Source organism: Lepisma saccharinum, chromosome 2 (genome assembly GCF_977018435.1).
Source record: "Lepisma saccharinum chromosome 2, izLepSacc3.1, whole genome shotgun sequence".
Taxonomy (NCBI): domain Eukaryota; kingdom Metazoa; phylum Arthropoda; class Insecta; order Zygentoma; family Lepismatidae; genus Lepisma; species Lepisma saccharinum.
Window position 1 is genome coordinate 214,650,780 of NC_139230.1, and position 20,521 is coordinate 214,671,300.

At 38.4% G+C, this 20,521-nt stretch overlaps 2 protein-coding genes across 5 annotated transcripts in view; one reads left to right on the plus strand and one right to left on the minus strand.

Annotated features, from left to right (window-relative positions):
- Window positions 1–14,953, minus strand: part of xmas (RRM_XMAS2 and SAC3_GANP domain-containing protein xmas) — a 97,777-nt gene extending 82,824 nt beyond the window's left edge. The window contains exons 1-2 of the mRNA XM_083117963.1: window positions 14,833–14,953; window positions 3,233–3,435 (exon numbers count right to left, since the gene is read on the minus strand). Coding sequence (XP_082974089.1) covers window positions 3,233–3,400 — 168 coding nt within the window. The 5' untranslated portion in view covers window positions 3,401–3,435; window positions 14,833–14,953. The remainder of the gene's footprint in view (window positions 1–3,232; window positions 3,436–14,832) is intronic.
- Window positions 14,954–15,539: 586 nt separating this feature from the next.
- LOC145984309 (ERI1 exoribonuclease 3-like) overlaps window positions 15,540–20,521 on the plus strand; it is a 51,512-nt gene continuing 46,530 nt past the window's right edge. For 2 of the 4 annotated variants that reach the window (XM_083117964.1, XM_083117967.1), the window contains exon 1: window positions 15,548–15,731. The gene's annotated coding sequence lies outside the window, so the exon portion shown is untranslated. Of the gene's footprint in view, window positions 15,732–15,761; window positions 15,807–20,521 lie in introns of those variants that run through there. The other 2 variants (XM_083117966.1, XM_083117965.1) reach the window with 2 other exon arrangements.

The following is a 20,521-nucleotide window of genomic DNA, read 5'->3' on the forward strand; positions in this document are numbered from 1 at the left end:
TGTCATAAATGCAAAACAACAGACCAGTTTAACATGTCTCGGGAGAGTTTAAATTATGCTCATATTTGACTAGCTTACAATTTCGTAGATTAAGAAACACAGGTCTCAGCAATGTTATAGCATCACTTGGGTTTTGAGTTTTTAATAAAAATTCTGTAATATAGTGTTTGTTTTAGGAAAGGTGGGGATAAGTCACCAATTTTGAGACCATGATAACTGCAGCAAATTTAGAGGTTTTTAGCTGAAATGAATCGCAACTAGATACACCTCGAGAATGCTTTTGATTTGAAATTGTTCAAAGCATTTTAAGATTGTATATGAAAAATGGATTTTTCACAAGCTGAGGTAGATTCCAAATTCTGATGACACTTTCAAATGCCTAAACTGCATTTTTGGAGATTAAGAAGAAAAAAAGTCTTTCAAGAACTATAGGGTTTGACAGTAAATGTTTTGACCATGGGAATTGCCATTTTCATAGCAGCCAGATATTTTGGAGAATGTATAAGGTATTCAATTTCGATGAAATCAGCCAGGCAATCAAATATGGCAAACTTACAATTTTGCATGGTTAATGCACAGAGGAGGTAATTATGGTTAAAAGCATTAAGAAAAATAATGGGAAAACACAACTGTGATAAACTATGAACAAACTGTATTGAAGCAGATATAATCCATAGCATTGTGTTGCATAGTATTTTTGGATTATTTAATGGTCTGTGGCAGCTTGTAAGGAAATCAAATAAATGAGATAAAATGTGCTTGTAGCTGTAGCATAATTCATCCAACATAGGCACAACACTAAATTCAGAAAATAATTTGTTTCATAAACTGAAGTTTAGAATGGAATATTTTCACCAATAGTATTTACTACAAATGTGCTACATCTTGAAAAACATATACTTTAACATGCTTAAATTTGAGTATCTTGCAGGGGAAGAAAGTAACAAACCTGATTGATAAAATTAAAAGTCTCACTGTATAAAAGTTACAGTTATTGTTTGTTTTTTTCTGAGAAGAATGGTACCGGTACTATTCAAGTTGATTTGTTGTTACTGTGTTGCTTGTTAATGTGTTCATCATAACAACTACTCAAAATTGTGTTATGTTTATAAAAGATAATGCATGCAAGTATATGCACGCACACGCACACACACATAAGTGCATTTCTCTGGTTTGATTGATTGATTTATTTTACTTCTCTTTTCTGCTACATTAGAATAATTGCAAAGATGAGAATGAGTGATGATATGATGAAATTGATGATGGGACTTAAAAAGAATACCCATGCTCAGGGTATTTGAACACAGGACATCTGGCATAATAGGCATTTCTCTTCTTAAAATAAAATGTTATTAGTCCTCAACTATAATAAGATGACAGTATGGAGTAACGTTGTTGACTGCCAGAAAAAAAAGGTACTGGTTATAACATATTTTGTACCCTCTCCCCCCCCCCCCCCCCCTGTAGTCTGATTGTTGGATAAACCAAATTATGTGCCGCCTCAGGGAATGCAACCCTGTTGCATTTTAACAGAAATGTTAAATAGTTTGAGATTCAGTCAACTATACCCTGTCCCAACTATCTCTGGAGAAAGGACGCACATAGCATCAGAGAAGGGGATGAAATCAAGTGGGCAGAGCAAAGCAGTACATGCTGCTGCAAAGACTGGTAACTGCAATCGCTCACCCCCCAACCCCATAATCCAATTCCCTCTCATGTGTTCATTGGTGGACCTATCTTGCATCACTACTTGTTTTCATTCCCTGCTCTAGAGATAGATGGGACAGGGTATAAAGCAATACAAATTGAACGTTACAATACATTACTACCAGGGGAGAAATTTATTTCATTTTTAAAATACATATTTTTAAACATAACTTGAAAAAACCCACCCGGGGAGGTTTCTCAACACATGTGGCGCAACCCAATGCTGGGTCGCAAGGGGGCATTTGGTGGGTCGTAAAGTGTGGCTCGAAAATTTATTACCCGACCCCCATGGCAAAGTGGTTAGCATATCATGCTATGATGCCAGGGATCCTGGGTTCGAATCCCAGCCTGGGGATGGATGTTTAAGAGTGTTCATTCATCAATTTCATCATATCATCACTTATCATCTTTGCAAATTAACCAAAAGTGGCACAAAAAGTGAAGTAAAATAAAGCAAACCAATTAATTTATTTGCTGTCTCTTAAAAACGTATTCCCTTTAAATTACTAAGATATATTATTTTAACAATTTAAAATCAACCCATGTTCTGCGTAGTCTAAACTCTACATTTCTGTTATTCGCAATCTACCATTGCACACATTAGTTAAGTATTTGTATTTTTTTATTTTTTTCAATTTCAGCATGTGTGTTTAATTAGATGATAGACTAGAGTAAATTAGTCTTTCAAATTAGTACATATTTACTTTTCTAGAATGAAGTATTTGAAATTTCTTTAAGCAAGCAGAAAAGAGGGCTTCTTAAAGTACTCGATGTTAGCAAAAATATGATCATGAACTGGGTGCACACCCCTACAAGTAATTATGATGGCACCCATGAAGTGTAATATCCTTCAAGGTGGGTACCAAACTGAAAAAGGGTGAGAACCACTGCTCTAAAGGTATTACATACTCAAATTACAAAACAATATATCCATTGTTATTAAGTTCTTTCCTCAATAAGTATTAGCCTGTTTTCAATAAAACTAAGCACGGTTGTAGGAGTGTACCAATGCTACATACTACATTTTTCATTCACTTGGCGGAATGCCATTTCTTTTTTCTATTTCTTCTTCCTTTAACACTAATTATTGGGAGGCACAATGTATAAATTTCACCTCCGCTAAAATCCCAGTCATTCCAAATAAAAATAAAACCCATTTCATCTCTCTACAACATTTAGTTCTCGAGCTACATTATTTTTGTACATTGCAGCAAGTTTGAAAAGCGTGCACTTAGAAAGTTCCCGCCGGGAGATGCTTAGATGCAGGAGAGGCTTCCATCCTCTAGAGGTTAAGAATGATTCCATTCCAAGTTACAATGTTTCTGTTTTGATGTATAGTGACAAGAAGTGAACAAATTATATAAATTGTTTCTCCAGTAAACGCATTTTTTTAAATGAAGAATTATAGGGAAAGGCCTAACTGCAAAAGTGTCCAAATATTTACACGAACCTCTCAACTTTAAAGGTGCTTCTTGGCACCAGTTTCAAGCATGTTATAAAATACAGAGACTTAAGCAGTACTTACATGGGAGTCATATCTAACAATCAATGTTCTCTTTCTTTTCTGCACGAATATCTTTACAACTTTTCCATGCACTGAAAAGTATTCAGATGCATATTTCTGGTTGCAAGCTTTCAAAGGTACACCACAAACAGCTACACACTGCGATGCTCCTTTCTTTTTGAGGGTCATTATGAGTCTTACAGTATTGTTGGTGGCATACCAAACTGTAAAAGAAAACAAATCAGGTTTATAATAGTGTTTTACAATAAGTAATAATTCAGCACAAACAAGAAACAATATACTACAATTTCCTCTGAATAGATGCAAAATAATGTAACAGTTATTTTTAGTGGTTTTTATTTTTCCTGTGATGTTTCGTCCTGGTTTCCCAGAACTTTTTCAAGCTTATCCCAAGATAAAACATACACACACAGTCACACACACACACATAGTCACTCCTGTGTGAGGAGTGACTAGCCATGTGGGGTTGTGTGTATGTTTTATCTTGGGGTAAGCTTGATAAAGTTCTGGCCCCCACCTAGTGGTTGCATGACCTTGTAGTTGGTGGTGGGGCTTGCATGCTCTGATGATCCACCAGGCTATACCAGTGGTAGCATAGCTACTGGTAGGGTCTCCCATGCTGGGCAGGCTAGTGGTGAAGAGTCAGACTACAGCGCCTTGAATAACGTAGTGTGGAAAACGACCCAAGAAACTGGTTCCCAGACGGATGAGACACACAGATGGCAGTGCGATCAATGTTGGTGCTAATTTTCTTATAATGCGGCTTTGTTAGTTTTTGGAATATATTATGTAGATATGTTTGTCTTGAAAGGCGGTACGTGAATTGATGTAAACAGTTATATTTGTGGAGTGATTTGCAGTCACGAAATGACATTAATTTGGAAAGAAAAGTAAAATAAAATTAATAAATAAATAGCATGCGTAACACAAGAAGAAACATCGCAAAGTGATTCTGGATGTCAGGTGTTGGATTGTGTACTAGAGTTTTATTTTTCTATGTTATTAGAATATGAATAGTATCCTGAGAGATATTTCATACCAAGGTGACAAACCACACGTGTCGCTTGGAAGCGAGCAGTCCGTAATCAACGCAGCCTTTCGAACCGTAGGGACACAAGCTCTGACTGCACCGTTTCTTCAAGGAGAATTTACACCAAAGCGACACGCGACAAACAATACAAGGATTTTACGCCAAAGCAACGTGGGTCCTTCAGTCCAAGGCAACTTTCACACCGAAGAGACACATGTTGCTTGGAAACGAGCCAATCAAGAGCAACATTTCACATCGTAGCAGCATGACGGGAAGCACAAGCCAGCGTTCGGTTGGTGAAATCCTCAAAGCGATAAGTATCGCGTGCCCCTTGTCACTTTGGTGCGACACATGTGACTTATCGTGTCGCCTAGATCTGTTGTTGTAATATGCAGATTTTCGTGTCGCCTATCTGTTGTTCACACAATTAGCAGCGAACGCTTGCCAATAGACTGAAGGCACCATGTCGCTTGTCATTTAGTTGGGAACTCCCCCTGTAGCGCGTCGCTTTGGTCTCAGCACCCTTCCTTTAAGGAACTTTCCGACCAAAGTAACAAGTAGCACGTGAATACGCCATATGAACGTGTTTTTTGCTGTTTGGACCCTCATGTGCAATGAAGGCTATTTTACAGTCTGGAAATGTGTGTCACTAGTGTGACAGTGTGAACATCCCGTGTCGCTTGTCCCATTGGTTTGAAAGTTTCCTTACACTCATGTCGATGGCATTAAGAAAGTTTTGTGGGGTTCCCCTTGTCGTTTCATGCAATCATCATTATCATCATCGCCGCGATTAGTTTAAAGCGGAGAAAAGAGACAGTAGATATCAAAAATACAAATGCTTCAGGGTGTATATCTTTAAAAGAAATGATGATGATGATGATGATAATAATAATGAACCTAATTCATACACAAAAATTTAGTTGCCAAGAGCATTCCACGCTTATTTTTTCTCCCATATTATTAACGAAAGTACAGCGCCTTGAATAACGTAGTGTGGAAAACGACCCAAGAAACTGGTTCCCCGAGACGATGACAAGTAGATGGCAGTGTGATCGACCCAGGTGCTAATTTTGTTATGAAAGTAATGCGGCTTAGTTAGTTTTTGGAATATATTGTATAGATTTGTTTCTCTAGAAAGGCAGTAAGTGAATTGATGGAAACAGTTATATTTGTGGAGTGATTTGCAGTCACGAAATGGCATTAATTTGGAAAGAAAAGTAAAATAAAATTAATAAATAAATAGCATGCATAACACAAGAAGAAACATCGCAATGTGATTCCGGAACGCAGGTCTTGGACTGTGTATTAGAGTTTATTTTTCTATGTTATTAGAATATAAATAGTATCCTGAGAGATATTTCATACCGAGGCGACAAACCACAAATGTCGCTTGAAAGCGATCAGTCGGAAATCAATGCAGCCTTTCGAACCGTAGAGACAAAAGCTCTGACTGCACCATTTCCTCAAGGAGATTTTACACCAAAGAGACACGCGACAAACGATACGAGGATTTCACACCAAAGCGACATGGGTCATTCAGTCCAAGGCAACTTTCATACCGAAGTAACACATGTTGCTTGGAAAGGAGCCAATCAAGAGCAACATTTCACATTGTAGCGGCATGACGGGAAACACAGGCCAGCACACAATTTACTCTGACACGACTTCTTTCACGTCTGATAACTTTTCTTTAGATAGTTGGTAACATTGACTCCCAAGGTGTTCCACGGATTGTGTTAAACACAATTCCTGTGCATGTTGCATCAAACTGGCAGCTAAGGGGCTGTTGGATGCTCTACCTCGAAAATGTTCACTGCACTGTGTGAAAACAGTGGTGCGAGCCCTGAACCTGATGCAAGCAGCAATACTTCTTGCATTCGGCACCAGAGCACAGCATATACAAAGCATGTCTAGGGGGACTCGAGACAGTCTGCGCTACATAGTTGCATAATGTGGAATTTAATTTTAATGATTTATCTTGTTATCGTTCAAATCCGGGAACTTTTCTAACGTTGGAAGCGGCCCCGGTGCCCACCCAGTGTCGAATAACATGGGTACCTGGGGGAAACCCTGGGGGGTAAAGGCAGTCAGGGGCTTGACGTCGATCACATCACCCCCACTCACGACCGGATCAAGAAAGTGTGGGGCGTTACCCCCACACCCCCTATACGCCTTCATGGCATGGTGCTATGCACAGGGGAGCACTTTACTTTTTTTATCGTTACTAAGTGCATTGTGCTTCGGTGTGTGGCCCTAAGTGAGAATTTTATTTTCTGTGTAATATCTAGAGCTCAATTATAGGCTTCGGCAGGTCATCCTTCAGGAGCGAGTTCGTGTGCAAATGTATATATTGCAAACAAGACTACTTACCGAAAGTGCATATTTAGTGTGTGTTCTTTAGACACTTATTCGGGCAAATTAGTAAGTAGTCTTGTTTGAAATAGATACATTTAAGAAATATACAAATATATCTAAAAGGGAATTATTATTCTTCTTTTCATCGGACAGTTCTTGTAATTGATCAACTCACTCAAATGCATGGACGGGCAAAGGACACATCCTGGGCGTTTGTTACCATTTGCACATGTACAAGCGACTTGCTTCCAAAAGACTGCTTCTGGAAGGATTTGTTTTGTGCATTGCATAAGATCAAGGATGGTAAATATGTTTGATTGATTGACAGGGTGTTTTAAGTTCACTATATGCACAGTAAGACTAATCAGGACTGGACCTACAGTTTTAAGTGGGATCCGAATCACTATGTGCCTTCACCAGGTATCGAACCCGGGACCCCTCAATTACAAGGCTACGACGGGTAAACATGTTAATGACGACGATGAACAGATGTTACTATATGCTTTAAATCAGTGGTTCCCAACGTGTGTGCCGTGGCACCCTGGGGCACCGTGATTGACTTACAGGGGCACTGCAAAATCTTCCAATATTTTCACTGAATTGTTAGTTAATGCTATGAATGTTTCAAATATGTTCTTATTTAGTACATTTTTACATATGGAATGTTTCTGAATTTAAAATACGTGTTTAATTTTTAACTTAAAGCATGCAATCTTACAAGTAGCTGGAGAGGGCTACATTCTGAGGGCCGCAGAAAAAATCTTGAAACACTAAGGGCATCGTGAAACAAAGAAGTTTGGGAACCCTTGCTTTAAATGGTCGAAAATCAATCTCTCTGAACCATAGAAAAATGATACTAGGAGGAAAAATACGAAACACGAGGGAAGAAGGAATATGAACAATGTCACATTGACGGACACTTCAATCATAAGCATCCCAACCGAGTTATTGTGAGCGGGGGGGATTCTGTATAATATGAAATATCTCAATACACAAAATACATTTTTTCTGGACTGGAGTCGTCCTCCCCTCTGTCCTGCTAACGATGCACATGCTTTCAATGGCGAATGAATGTAGTTGGTTAACATGTGGTCGGTGTAATAGAAAGTAGATTGCAAGGTATGGTAATCTTGCATTGTACATACCTGAGATTGTATGTTATACGAATTCATTTGCACTAGCCATTACTAATTGTAAATTACATAATTAAAAGGATGTTAATTGAATAAAATATCTTGTATTACTTCAAATATAGCGTGATTTGGGGGTAATTGTTGAAAATAAGTTGAACTGTTATTCTTACTTTTTCAATTGAAGATGAAGTTACAAGGGAGAGGAGTAAATCTCCATTCAGTACAAAATTTCTATTGTGAACACCCGTATGCAAACTGCACGCGATGCCACTGCTGCCTTGTGGAGAGGACGGATCCTCAAAGACTAGGGGAAAATACCACGCTTGGAGGCTTAGGTGGCAGCCCCATCACCAAGATCTGGTGCTGTGGGACAATAACCCGCACACTTTAAATCACACTAATAGAGAAACATCAAAAAGAGGAAGCCGAACTGATTCTAAGTCGACAACATTTGGCCTGAAAAGGATAACGAGAATTGGAATATGGAATGTAAGAACAATGCGGGAGAGTGGAAAACTACAGCAGGCAGTGGCCTGCATGAAGAGCTATGGTCTGAGCATCCTAGGTATAAGTGAAGTGAGATGGCCAGAGTTTGGAGAGGTAAATACCCATATATTCTGGAAGACCTGAGGGTGAAGGGGTGAGCCATGATGGTGTGAGTACAGTCCCGTGCGAATTAATCGGAACAAGATATTTTTATGCATGATAGAGTCTAAAATTTGACTATGATTTCATGATGATGAATCTATGACAAATCGTGTAATACAAATTATATAACAGAAAGAAGAACATATTAGCTATTAAGAAATATTACGAATATGTAATTTATCATTTCTGAATAGCGTAATTGATGAATTTGGGTGTAAGTACAAAAAAATACATATAATATGTAGTTATTGTCATATTTCAATTAATTCGCACGGGACTGTAGACCTCATTTCTGATTGGCCTACTTTGTTTGAAATGATTTCTCAATGTTCAAAACACTTATTAGTGGGCGAATTCACACACACATACAGTCCTGTGCGAATTAATTGAAATACGACAATAACAACACACTTTATATATTTTTTTGTAATTATACCCTAATTCATCAATTACACTATTCAGAAACAGTAAATTACATATTCGTAATATTTCTTAATAGCTAATATGTTCTTCCTTCTGTTATATAATTTGTATTACACGATTTGTCATAGATTCGTCATCATGAAGCCACAGTCAAGTTTGAGACTCTATCATGCATAAAAATAGCTCGTTCCGATTCATTCAAACGGGACTGTATATTGATGGACAAAGAGGCAAGAAGGAGCCCTATTCAATGGTATTCAGTGTCTGTGAGAATAATTGTGGCACATTTCAAAACCAATATCAGAAACATCGTTATGATACAGTGTTATGCACCCACCGAAGCAGCAGAGCCTGAAGATAAACAAGAGTTTTATAAGCAGCTCAATGACACAATAAAGAAGCAAAATAGAAAGGATATCATAATATAATTGGAGGAGATTTAAACACAAAGGTGATGCAGGACAATGAAGGGCTTGAACATGTCATGGGTAACCATGGCTTCAGAAAGTGAAATGAGAATGGACAACTTCTTGTGGACTTCTGTGCTATCCATGACTTAGTTATTGTTATTAGTGGTACTATATTTGCTCACAAGAAATGCCATAAGGTAACGTGGGTGTCACCAGACCACAGAACAAAAAATCAGATAGCCCATTTGGCAATTGGACGGAGGTGGCAAATTTCACTACAGGATGTAAGAAACAAAAGAGGTGCAGACATTGGGAGTGATCATAATTTAAAATGAAAATTCAAGCACAGAAGAAGATAACGGAACAGACAAGAAAGATGTATGATGTTAGTAAGTTGAAGGAAAGAATCTTCAGGAAACCTTCAGAATTGAACTGAGAAATCAGTTCCAAGTATTAAAAAAAGGTAAAGTGCTCCCCTGTGCTTAGCACCATGCCATGAAGGCATATAGGGGGTGTGGAGGTAACGCCCCACGACTGATGTAAATGAGGAAAACGAAACCATTGGAAGAAGATGGACAAAAATCAGATGTGCATCTATAGAAGCAAGTAAAAAGGTTCTGGGCTCTAGGGATAGGAGGAAAAAAGATTGGATGACTGAGCAGACCTGGGAAAAGATTAAAGAGTGAAAAATAATTAAGGAGGCAATGAACTCAAGCAGGACAAGGGCAAGGAAGGCAGAATTGCAAACAAAGTATACAGAGAAGGATCGAGAAGTAAAGAGTAGTGTTCGTAGGAACCAAAGAAATTGGGTAGGCAATCTGTTTCGACAGGCAGAGAAAGCAGCAAAAAAGATAAATCTTAAAGAACTGTACAACATCACAAGGAAACAGATGCAGAAAAATCTACCAGTGAGAAGTAAAGATGGCACCCTCCTTACGAATATTGAGGTCCAACTGAAACGGAAGGATCTTCTCTGCAACCCTTAATCGCTCTGTGGATGCTCAGATAGACCAGGGGGAAAAGGAAAATGATAATGAAGGTGATGTTAACCCCAGTGTAAGAATTAAGACTAATGTTCCAACAATAGGAGAAATTAAACAGGCTCTGAAAGAGATACGTAATGGTAAAGCAGCGGGTGTTGACAACATACTACCGGAAGTGATGAAAAGTAATATAAACACCCTGGCAATTTTGTTGCAGCCCTTATTTGAGAAGATATGGATAGAGGGAGAGATGCCTAAGGACCGGAGGAGTGGTCTGTTGGTGAAACTACCGAAAAAGATACATCAAAGTGCGACAGCTGGAAAGGTTTAGCACTTCTTTCCATTTTGAGTAAGGTCTTCACTAGAGTTATCCTAAACAGAATTAAGGAACATGTTAACTTGATTGATTGATTGATTGATTTAGTTTATTTTACTTCTCGTTTTGTGTCTCTTGGCTAATTTGCGAAGATGGGGATGAGTAATGAAATGATGAATGGACATTCACAAACAACCAAGCCCGACCGGGATTCGAACCTGGGACCCTTGGCATCGCAGCACGATGTGCTAACCACTCGGCCACAGGGTCGGGCAACATGTTAACTTGAGACTCAGAAGGGAACAGGCAGAGTTTTGACCAAATCGCTCTTGTATCGATCAAATTAACACCTTGCAGATAATTTTGGGGCAATGTATAGAATGGTCACCAATGGGGATTGAATAATAGACTAGAAGACTTTGATTTTGCAGACGATTTGGGCTTATTGCCTGAAGCACATGGTGATATGCAAACAAAACTAGCAGATTTGATAGATAATGCAAAAAAAGTAGGACTTGTGATTAACTCCCAAGAAGACCAAGGCATTGAGGATTAAATTCTCAAAACAGACCTGTTTAGTATTGGTGAAGAGATTATTGAAAATGTGGATAGCTTTACTTACCTGGGTAGCATGGTGGCAAAAGATGAAGGGACTGGCATTTTGAATACCTTTTGGCCACAAGTGATTAAAAACCAAGAACTTTGGAGAAACAGAGGTGGCCATACAGATAAAGCGGCAAAAATGGAATTTGATAGGAATGGGCATACGTTGAGGAAGGAAAATGAGGCTGTCGAGAGAGAGGCACTAGACTGGAACCTGCAGGTAAGAAGGAAAAGAGGGAGGCCAAGACAGATGTGGCAAAGATATGTTCATGCTGAGGCCTTGGAGGAAGGAAAGAGCTGGAATGTAGTGAAGAGAATTGCTGTTCATAAGACCAGGTGGAGATGCTTTGTTGATGCCCTATGTTCCACAGGGAACAACAGGAATTAAGTCAAGTAAGTAAGTCAGTAATACAGCACCAACAACAAAAAATATACTAAAATTTCCACTGAATAGTTGCAAAATAATGTAACAGTTATCTTTAGTGGTTTTTATTTTTTCTGCAATGTTTCGTCCTGGTTTCCCAGAAGGGACAATCCATATCAAGCAACATTCTTGTTGCTTGACAATTTTCAAAAAATCTAATTTTTTAAGTGCAGTTACTTTACCATGTTGTTAGTTGAAAACAGTCATTATTTTAATTTTAGTGGCTGTAGGTTTCGAGTGGCAGCCATATTTGTTTTCAAAGATCCGCCATTTGGTGGTGTCGTAAGGGGTTACCGAATCTGAAATATCTCAGCCCCTAATTATCCTATCGATGTGGAACAAAAACCAAAATGATCAGCAAACTGTAAGCTACAAGACTGTGTATTAGCCATTGTTATATATGAATTATGAAAAGGTGAAATTTACTTTTGAAAAAAAGTAAAAGTCCCAATTTTAGCAGATAATATTTGCAAGAATTGAAATGGTCAGGAAGTTGAGCTTTACTGGATAAAGAGCTCTGATATAGATGTGCTCATTCACCAAGTTTCAACACTTAAACATGCCCCCCTTTTTTCTAGAAATTATTAAAAAGTTAGAAAAGTGAAAAAAGTGCACCTTTCACAGGTAGATATCTCTGGTGGGGGACCTAATAAAAATATACAATCCCTCCCTATAACAGTTCGGTATGAATATATTATGTACCAAAAATTGGGATTTTCAGATTTCATTATAAGTACCTTTAATATTAACACAAAGTTATACCTACAAATAAGCATATGCAGAAGTACGGATAAATGAGAGTTTACTGTATCTACATCCTAAATCAATTGACAGTGGACGAATAACTCACAAAGGGGTTTATCAAAGCATACTTCCACGACCTTTCAAAAGTGTACAGAAAGTTAGTTTGTTAAGTACTTTCTCCTGTAAAATTGAAGAAATACGTTTCGGGCATACTAAAATTTTACCAAAACATTCTCAAGAAAACACACAGTAAGTAATCGCTGAAACTCCAAAGTATACATTAACAGATATCAATAAAAACCATGACAAAATGTCTGCACACCATGATGAAATCGGAATTAAACAATCGGAACTTGATCTATGTGTATAAATCTAATGTCGCATCTTGAAAATGATTCCTGTATTCCACCACAGCACTGTTTGCCATTGCACACGGTTCATATACTTGATGTACATGATCTTTTTACTAACTTGTGAAGCTCCAAGATAATTGGTAACAGTATGGTATAGTGAAAACACATTTCTTCAAATTTACAGAAGAAACTACTTATGGAACTGAGATTCTGTAGACTTTTGGAAGCAAGTGGAAGTTTTTTTCTCCCTTCGTACAACTTATTCAGCCGGAAAATAATTTATTTTTCGATATTAATGTATCTCCGATGCAAGATAGCTCTTGCCACCATCGACTACGTGAATCAAATGTTCCGTGCGTTCGATTATGTAACCCCCTGTTAGTGTAGCAACCACGCGGTAGTATTACAAGATGACGTGTGTGTTTTTTTTTTTCCAATTTAATTTTCTATGTTTGCCTAACCTAACTGAACCTAACCTTCCGTGAATGGTTTGTGGATCAATTTTCGCAGTAACGGTTCCGATTGTTTTATGATTTCTCCTAGCACAAAGACTAATTATCATAGAGGTAACATTATAGTATAGGAGAGACGGATTTCTTCAAATTTACAGGAGGAAGTACTTACATAAATCATTTTCTGTAGCATTGTCGAAGTTTGTGAATGTAGTTTTGATCCATTTTAATGCGAATACATGTTGTTTTCTGCAAAAATCTGTCAGACACACTGTTTCTGCTGCCACCATTTGCTTTCTGCACGAGAAGACAATGTTCCGTGTGTTAAGATGTCAGTGTTTCAAACTCGCTGTGTTTTCACTAGAACATGACGTGTCGAGTATTTTTATTTTCTTTTAACTATGCTTGCCTAACCTAACTTAACCTAACCTTACAAAAAATGGTTTTTGGGGCTAACGTCAATGGTTTGTGAGGCTAACATCAATGGTTTGCGAGGTATTAGGATAATTTCAAATCTGGGCACGAAAGTAGGTATTTTCCGGTGAAACACTGCATAAATCGACAAAACACTCGCACAACGCACCCTGAACCAGTACGCTATCGACCACCATAATGTGTTACAGAATCGAAATAACAAGTAACAGTAAGTATTCGTAAATGTAAGAAATAGACATTATCTTAGTTAGAAATGCATTACTTCACCTTAGGAAATGTTCCGCATTCCAAAATAGTACGTTAGCCATGTAAAAAAGTTTGAAATATATGATTTATAGGTGTCTCCCCCATACTATAATAGTACCTTTAATTTTTTTTTTTAACTATGCTTGCCTAACCTAACCTAACAGAAAATGGTTTTTGGGGCTAATGTGAATGGTTTTTGGGGCTAACGTCAATGGTTTTTGGGGCTAACGTCAATGGTTTGTGAGGCTAACGTTAATGGTTTGCGACGTATTACCATAATTTCAAATCCGGGCACGAAAGTAGATATTTTCCGGTGAACGAGGTTGCAACACTGCATAAATCGACAAAACACTCTCAGAACGCCCTCTAAACCAGTATGCTATCACGGCCATAATGTGTTACAGATTCGAAACAACAAGTACCAGTAAGTACTCGTAAATATAAGAAATAGACATTATCTTAGTTAGAAATGCATTATTTCACCTTAAGAAATGTTCCGCATTCCAAAATATTACAGTAGGAATGTAAAGAAGTCCGAAATATATGATTCGTAGGTGTTTCCGTCATACGATAATAGTACCCCAAAATAAGTTATTTATGTTGAAAAAAACAACTTGCAAATTACCTTCCTCACTTCTCATGGACAAGATATTCTCAGTCAACAAATGACAGTAAATATCGTAGATGCGTGGGAATGAATGTAGAAGTAAATGGGAACCTTAGTACAATGCATTGAGGGACTTTATTTTAATGCTAAGGGAACATAACCTCCAAAGCATATATTGAACAAAATCTTAAGTAATCGCTAAAACTCCGCAGTATGTGTTAACAGATATACATTGAAATCAAACCATGTAAAAATTGCATTCGTAGCATAATGAAATCGCAATAAAACAAAAGGAACTTGGGCCCGATTAACCTATCGAAGCATTTACAACTTGTTCGACGCGATAATCATCGCATTTATTCGTCCATCACCTTCACCAAATTTCCTAAAACGACCAATGCATCATGTGTGTGCTAATTGTAGTAATTTAGTACTTACTAAAGCAATTCACAGCTGTGGCATGATATTTGGTCAGGTGATATATAATAAAATATATTGAAAATTTCGTCTGGTTCTGTAGTATGTCTATGATGACTACATTCGATTTTAAACAACTAAACTACAGATTCAACTAAGGGTCTACCTACCTTATCGCACAACGCGAGGTCAACATTACGTTCTGACGTCACCACGTGAGATTTTCATTGTTCAGCTAAATGCATGAATTGTAGGTTAGACTTGTTAGGTTTAGTTCTATTAGCATAAAATAATACATTTACAGTCTATATATGCGAAGATAACCCAACCTAACAACGTAAGCATCCTCGACCTCGTCTGACGTCATAACGCAAGGTTATGCTCGCCTTGTGCGATAAGGGAGTCTCAGGAAACAGGTGGGTCTCACTTGTCGCACCCAACTCAAAAGCCTTCATGGTCAACTTATAATCTACTGTGGTCAAGCATTCCGTGCTGACGTCAGGTCAGAACGCACAAGCAAGGCTGTACTCGTGTAGTGCGATAAGGGAGACCCTTTTAAAGCATATTCCTCCCTTATCGCACGACACTTCTGCAACCTTGCGCAGAGACTGATTTTATTTTTAGACTAAATGCCAAAGTTGTTAGGCTAGGCTAGCTCGATTAAGTTGCATAAATAATAAATTTGCATTGTATTTATGCTAATAGAACCAAACCTAATAACGTTGGAATTCTTCGTCTGACGTCAGAACACGAGGTTGCAGAAGTGCTGTGCGATAAGGGGATCCTTTGAATTGAAGCACATGGCTAGTGACATTTCTGTTTACTCTTGACACTCTTCGTGGCTAATCTTTTGTAACTTTAAACCTCATACGCAGCAAGTGCTTCAGTTGTTGTCTTACTGTGATCTCTCTACGTATTGGGTAAGCAATTCTTAACTCCATTCCATTCCACGTGAACATTTTACATTGGGGTAGATTAAGTTAATTTTTGATCCCGTAAGTATTGTTTTTTTTTTATTTTTTTATTAAAACTGCTTATCATTTCTATCATAATAACAAGTAGATGTGTTTATCATATGATAAACGTACTAATATTCAGATTTACTATACAGCCAATTGGTGAGCTAGCGCAATAGATAGTGAACTCTTTGGATGTGAAATGCAAGGCCCATATATCACGAGTGTCATATTTAAATATGATACGGCCGTTTACCCACCGTACCCCCTCGAGAATTACGTTGTGTTATGTTTTTTTACGTAATATAAAATTAGTTCCAGCGCGCGGAAAACACAAATAATGGAGATTTTCGGGTAACACTTTACTATACCAGACACACCTATCAATGATTTATTTTGCAATTTTTTACATTGATAACGTACTATTCTGCATTGCGGAACATTTATTTAGGTGAAATAATGAATTTCTAACGAAAATAATGTCTATTTCTTACATTAACGAGTACTTACTGTTGTTCCTTATTTCCCACAAACCATCCATGGGTAGCCCCAAAAACGGAGCGATTTTACAATACCGGGAATTTCTCCATTTTGTTTGAAATTTGGCATACTCACTAAATTAGGGCTCCCAATCACGAATCTGAAGTTAACATTTGGGTAAATGTCTGTTATATCGGAGACACATTAAAATCGGATATTTCACGTGTCAAACTTGCAAAATAAGAGGGTCAGTCATCACAATCGACAATGCACAATTGCTCATTATTTATCGCAAGATTTTCCGTTTCGAATACTTAAAGAACGAAATATATATATTCCTGATATTACTACGATCCTAAAATTTTTTAACTATGTTTCCTAACCTAACCTAGCCTAACCTAACCACGCACCAATGGTTCGTGGGGCTAGCGCCAATGGTCCATGGGGCTAGCCATAATTCAGGAATTTCTATACGTGAGCGCCAAATTTTAAGTGCAGATTCGTGATTAGGAGACCCAAATTAGCAAGTATCCGAAATTTCAAACAAATTGGAGAAATTCCCTGTATTGTTAAATTATACTCCAAAAACCATTGACATTAGCCCAAAAATTCACGATAGCTCCACGAACCATCACGGGGACGAGGTATGCCTACTAGGTTAGGTTAGTCCTGTTAGGTTAGGTTCCATTAGCACTCCTTTCGTTCAATTTAGCATATACGGACAATACGGAGCGTATTGTGCTCTCGTGCAAAAAGCAAATGGCAGCAGCAGCAATAGCGCGTCAGAAATAGATTTTCGTACAAAACCACATGCATTCGCATTAAAATGGATCAAAACTACATTCCCGAACATCAACAACGCTACAGAAAATGATTTGCGTAAGTACTTTCTCCTGTAAATTTCAAGAAATCCGTCTATGGTATAGTAAAGTGTTACCGAAAGTACTTACGCAAATCATTTTCTGTAGCGTTGTTGATGTTCGGGAATGTAGTTTTGATCCATTTTAATGCGAATGCATGTGATTTTCTACGAAAATCTATTTCCGACGCGCTATTGCTGCTGCCGCCATTTGCTTTCTGCACGAGAGCACAATACGTGCTATTGCTGCTGCTACAACATGATGTGTCGAGGATGCATCGTGAAGTTGTTTCCGGGTGTGGAAGATGCCGTGGGATTTGTGATTCTGATGTAGTCCGTATATGCTAAATTGAACGAAAGGAGTGCTAATGGAACCTAACCTAGTAGGCATACCTCGTCCCCGTGATGGTTCGTGGGGCTATCGTATGTAGAATTAGACATTATTTTCGTTAGAAATCCATTATTTCACCTAAAGAAATGTTCTACAACGCAGAATAGTACGTTATCAATGTAAAAAATTGTGAAATAAATCGTTGATAGGTGTCTCCGGTATAGTAAAGTAGTACCTCGTTGGAAAGCTTTTTGTATAAGGAATTCAACAACGTAAATCCCAAAGCGAGGAAAAATTATCTGGAGGAGGAAATCGATAAAAACCAATGTTGTCCAGATATGCATAATTGAACGTAATTCGATGATGAAGCACATATTTAGGGGTGAAATGAGTGCTAATGGAACCTAACCTAATCTCATAGCACACGCATTCATAACACGGACACAAAGACAAGCCTGCAGTGTTGTTAATTCCCATCGGTTACCACCAAAAGGCAATAAGTAGAGTCTAGCCAATGCTTTCGACGGCCCAAGTTCCTTTTGTTTTATTTCGATTTCATCATGTTACGAATGCAATTTTTCCATGGTTCGGGTAAATTTATCCTATCGGACAAACGGATTTCTTCAAATTTACAGGAGAAATTACTTACCGAATGCAGTTTCTTTATACTTGTGGAAGTTCAGGGAAGTGTTTTCTCGTATCGTTCATTGAATATTGCTGAAAAATCATCTATTTTTCAATATAAATGTGTGACCGATGCACGAAAGCTCTTGCATCCATTTACTTCCAGGTGGATGTAGCCTGTGTGTGATGACGTAATCACGGTCAATCCCGGTCAGTGTTTCCAAACACGTGTTTTTGTAACTGAAGAAGGTACATTTCCGCAAATGGTTTGGGGGGCTACGTGTGAATGGTTCGTGGGGCTACGTGTCAATGGTTCATGGGGCTATGGGAGAATGGTGTTTGGGGCTATGCATATTTTTTTCGAAACCAATTTTTAACTATTGTAACCTATACGTGACCCTACCTAACCTAACCTTACCGGAAATGGTTTGTGGGACTATGTATGAATGGTCCGTGGGGCTATGCATCAATGGTTTGTGGGGCTACGTAGATATGTCACAAATAGAGCTTATTTCCATGAAATAAGCGAAATGACACCCTCAGCAATGTTTCTCAATTCAGAATACGTAAGTACGAATATTCTAATTAAATGAACTAGCAAATTTCAGCCGTTTGTCCGATACGAGAAATTTACCCATGGCTCGATTTAGATGTAAGTCTGTTAACACATACTGGGGAGTACTTTCATGGTTAGGTTAGGCAGGTTAGGTTTGGTTATCTTAGTATTAACATAAAGTCTCTAAATGCATTCTACTGAGGTTCCGACTTGTACATTCATTCCCATGCTTCTACGATATTTGCTGTCACTTGTCTACGGAGAATATCTTGTCCATGAGAAGTGAGTAAGGTAATTTTCAAGTTTTTTTTTCAACATAAATAACTTTTTTCGAGTCCAAACAGTGCTCATTACTTTAAGGAAGGTTCAAATTTCGTGTGACAATAATTTCCAAAACTCTACAATAATTAGTCTTTGTGCTAGGAGAAATCATAAAACAATCGGAACTGTTACCGTGTTTTGCAAGAAGTGAAGGTGATTTTTTTAAAGCTGTATCGTATTGTTTTATGAATAAAATTTTAACTATCCTTGCCTAACCGTACCTAACCTAACCTTGCCGGAAATGGTTCGTGGGGTTATCCTTCAATGTTTTTTGGGGCTATCCATGAATGGTTTTTGGGCCTATCTGTCAATGGTTTGTGGGGCTATTCAGGTCATGAAGGTTGGAAACACTGCATACCTGCATGATCCACGATGCAAAATGCTGTGCCCTCCATACTGTGTGTTACAGAAGTCAAAAAAGGAAGAACAATAATTACTGTTAATGTGAAAAATTGAAATTATTTTCATAAAAATAGCAAAATGCCACCTTAAAGAATCTTTCGCAATGCAGAATGGGTAAGTTCGAATGTTAAAAATGACAAAATAAACGAGTCAGAGGTGTTCGGTGGAGATCGAACTGGTACCCAAGATTCACTTGTGCCAAGCCTTCAGGCTGCTGTTCTTCACGGTAAAGGAACATGCTAAGGTTACAGACGTACTTTATTTCACAATAACGCATTTCCGCGAGCTAAAATCAACTGAAAACGTTTGTAAACAACAAAATATTCATATACCATGCAAAATACACTTATTGACAAAAAAAATTAAGCACCTAGAAGGAGTGGTGGAAATGAAATGAAACTGCATCTGTTTACTGGTCATATGACTATTGCAATGATTACAAAATCAGATCAAACGGACAATAGAGTGTGCACTACGGGCATACTGCTGACCCCATGTCAGTAGGATGTGACACCCACTCGGGTCTTGATACATGCGCCGATTAGATTTGGAATTGAATCTTCCTCTCCCGAGGCAAGTCTGCCCACAGCCATTGTAACTGGCCCTCGATATCCTTTAAATTGGCACTGGGTCGGAGTTGACGTCCGAGCTGATCCCTTACATGTTCTATCGGGGACAGATCAAGGGATCTTGCTTGCCACGGGAGTACCTCAACATGATGCAGGCAGCCCATTGACACATGTACCGTTTGTGGATGCGTGGTGTCCTGTTGAAATACTGTACCAGGATCAAGAGGGGTAACACATGAGGACACAGGATGTCTGTGAAGTAGCGCTTTGCCATCAGAATCCCTAGAACCACTAGCAAAGGTGATCTGAAGTCATACCCAATGGCTACCCACACTATGATGGCAGGGGTAATGTGACACTCCACAACATTTGCAGGATGTATTCTCTCCTCTCGGCGCCGCCATATTCCTACACAGTGGTCATCCGTGGAAATCCAGACCTGAGATTCATCGCTGGCCATGATGCAATGCCACTCGTCATTGTCGTCAACAGTCTATGCCTCCTGGTTACGGCAACACTCCAAACACAGCCGTTTGTGTTTTGGAGCTAACAGCAGCCTCCGCATGTTACAGTGAACTCGTAGTCTGGCTGCTGCCAGTCTTGACCAATGGT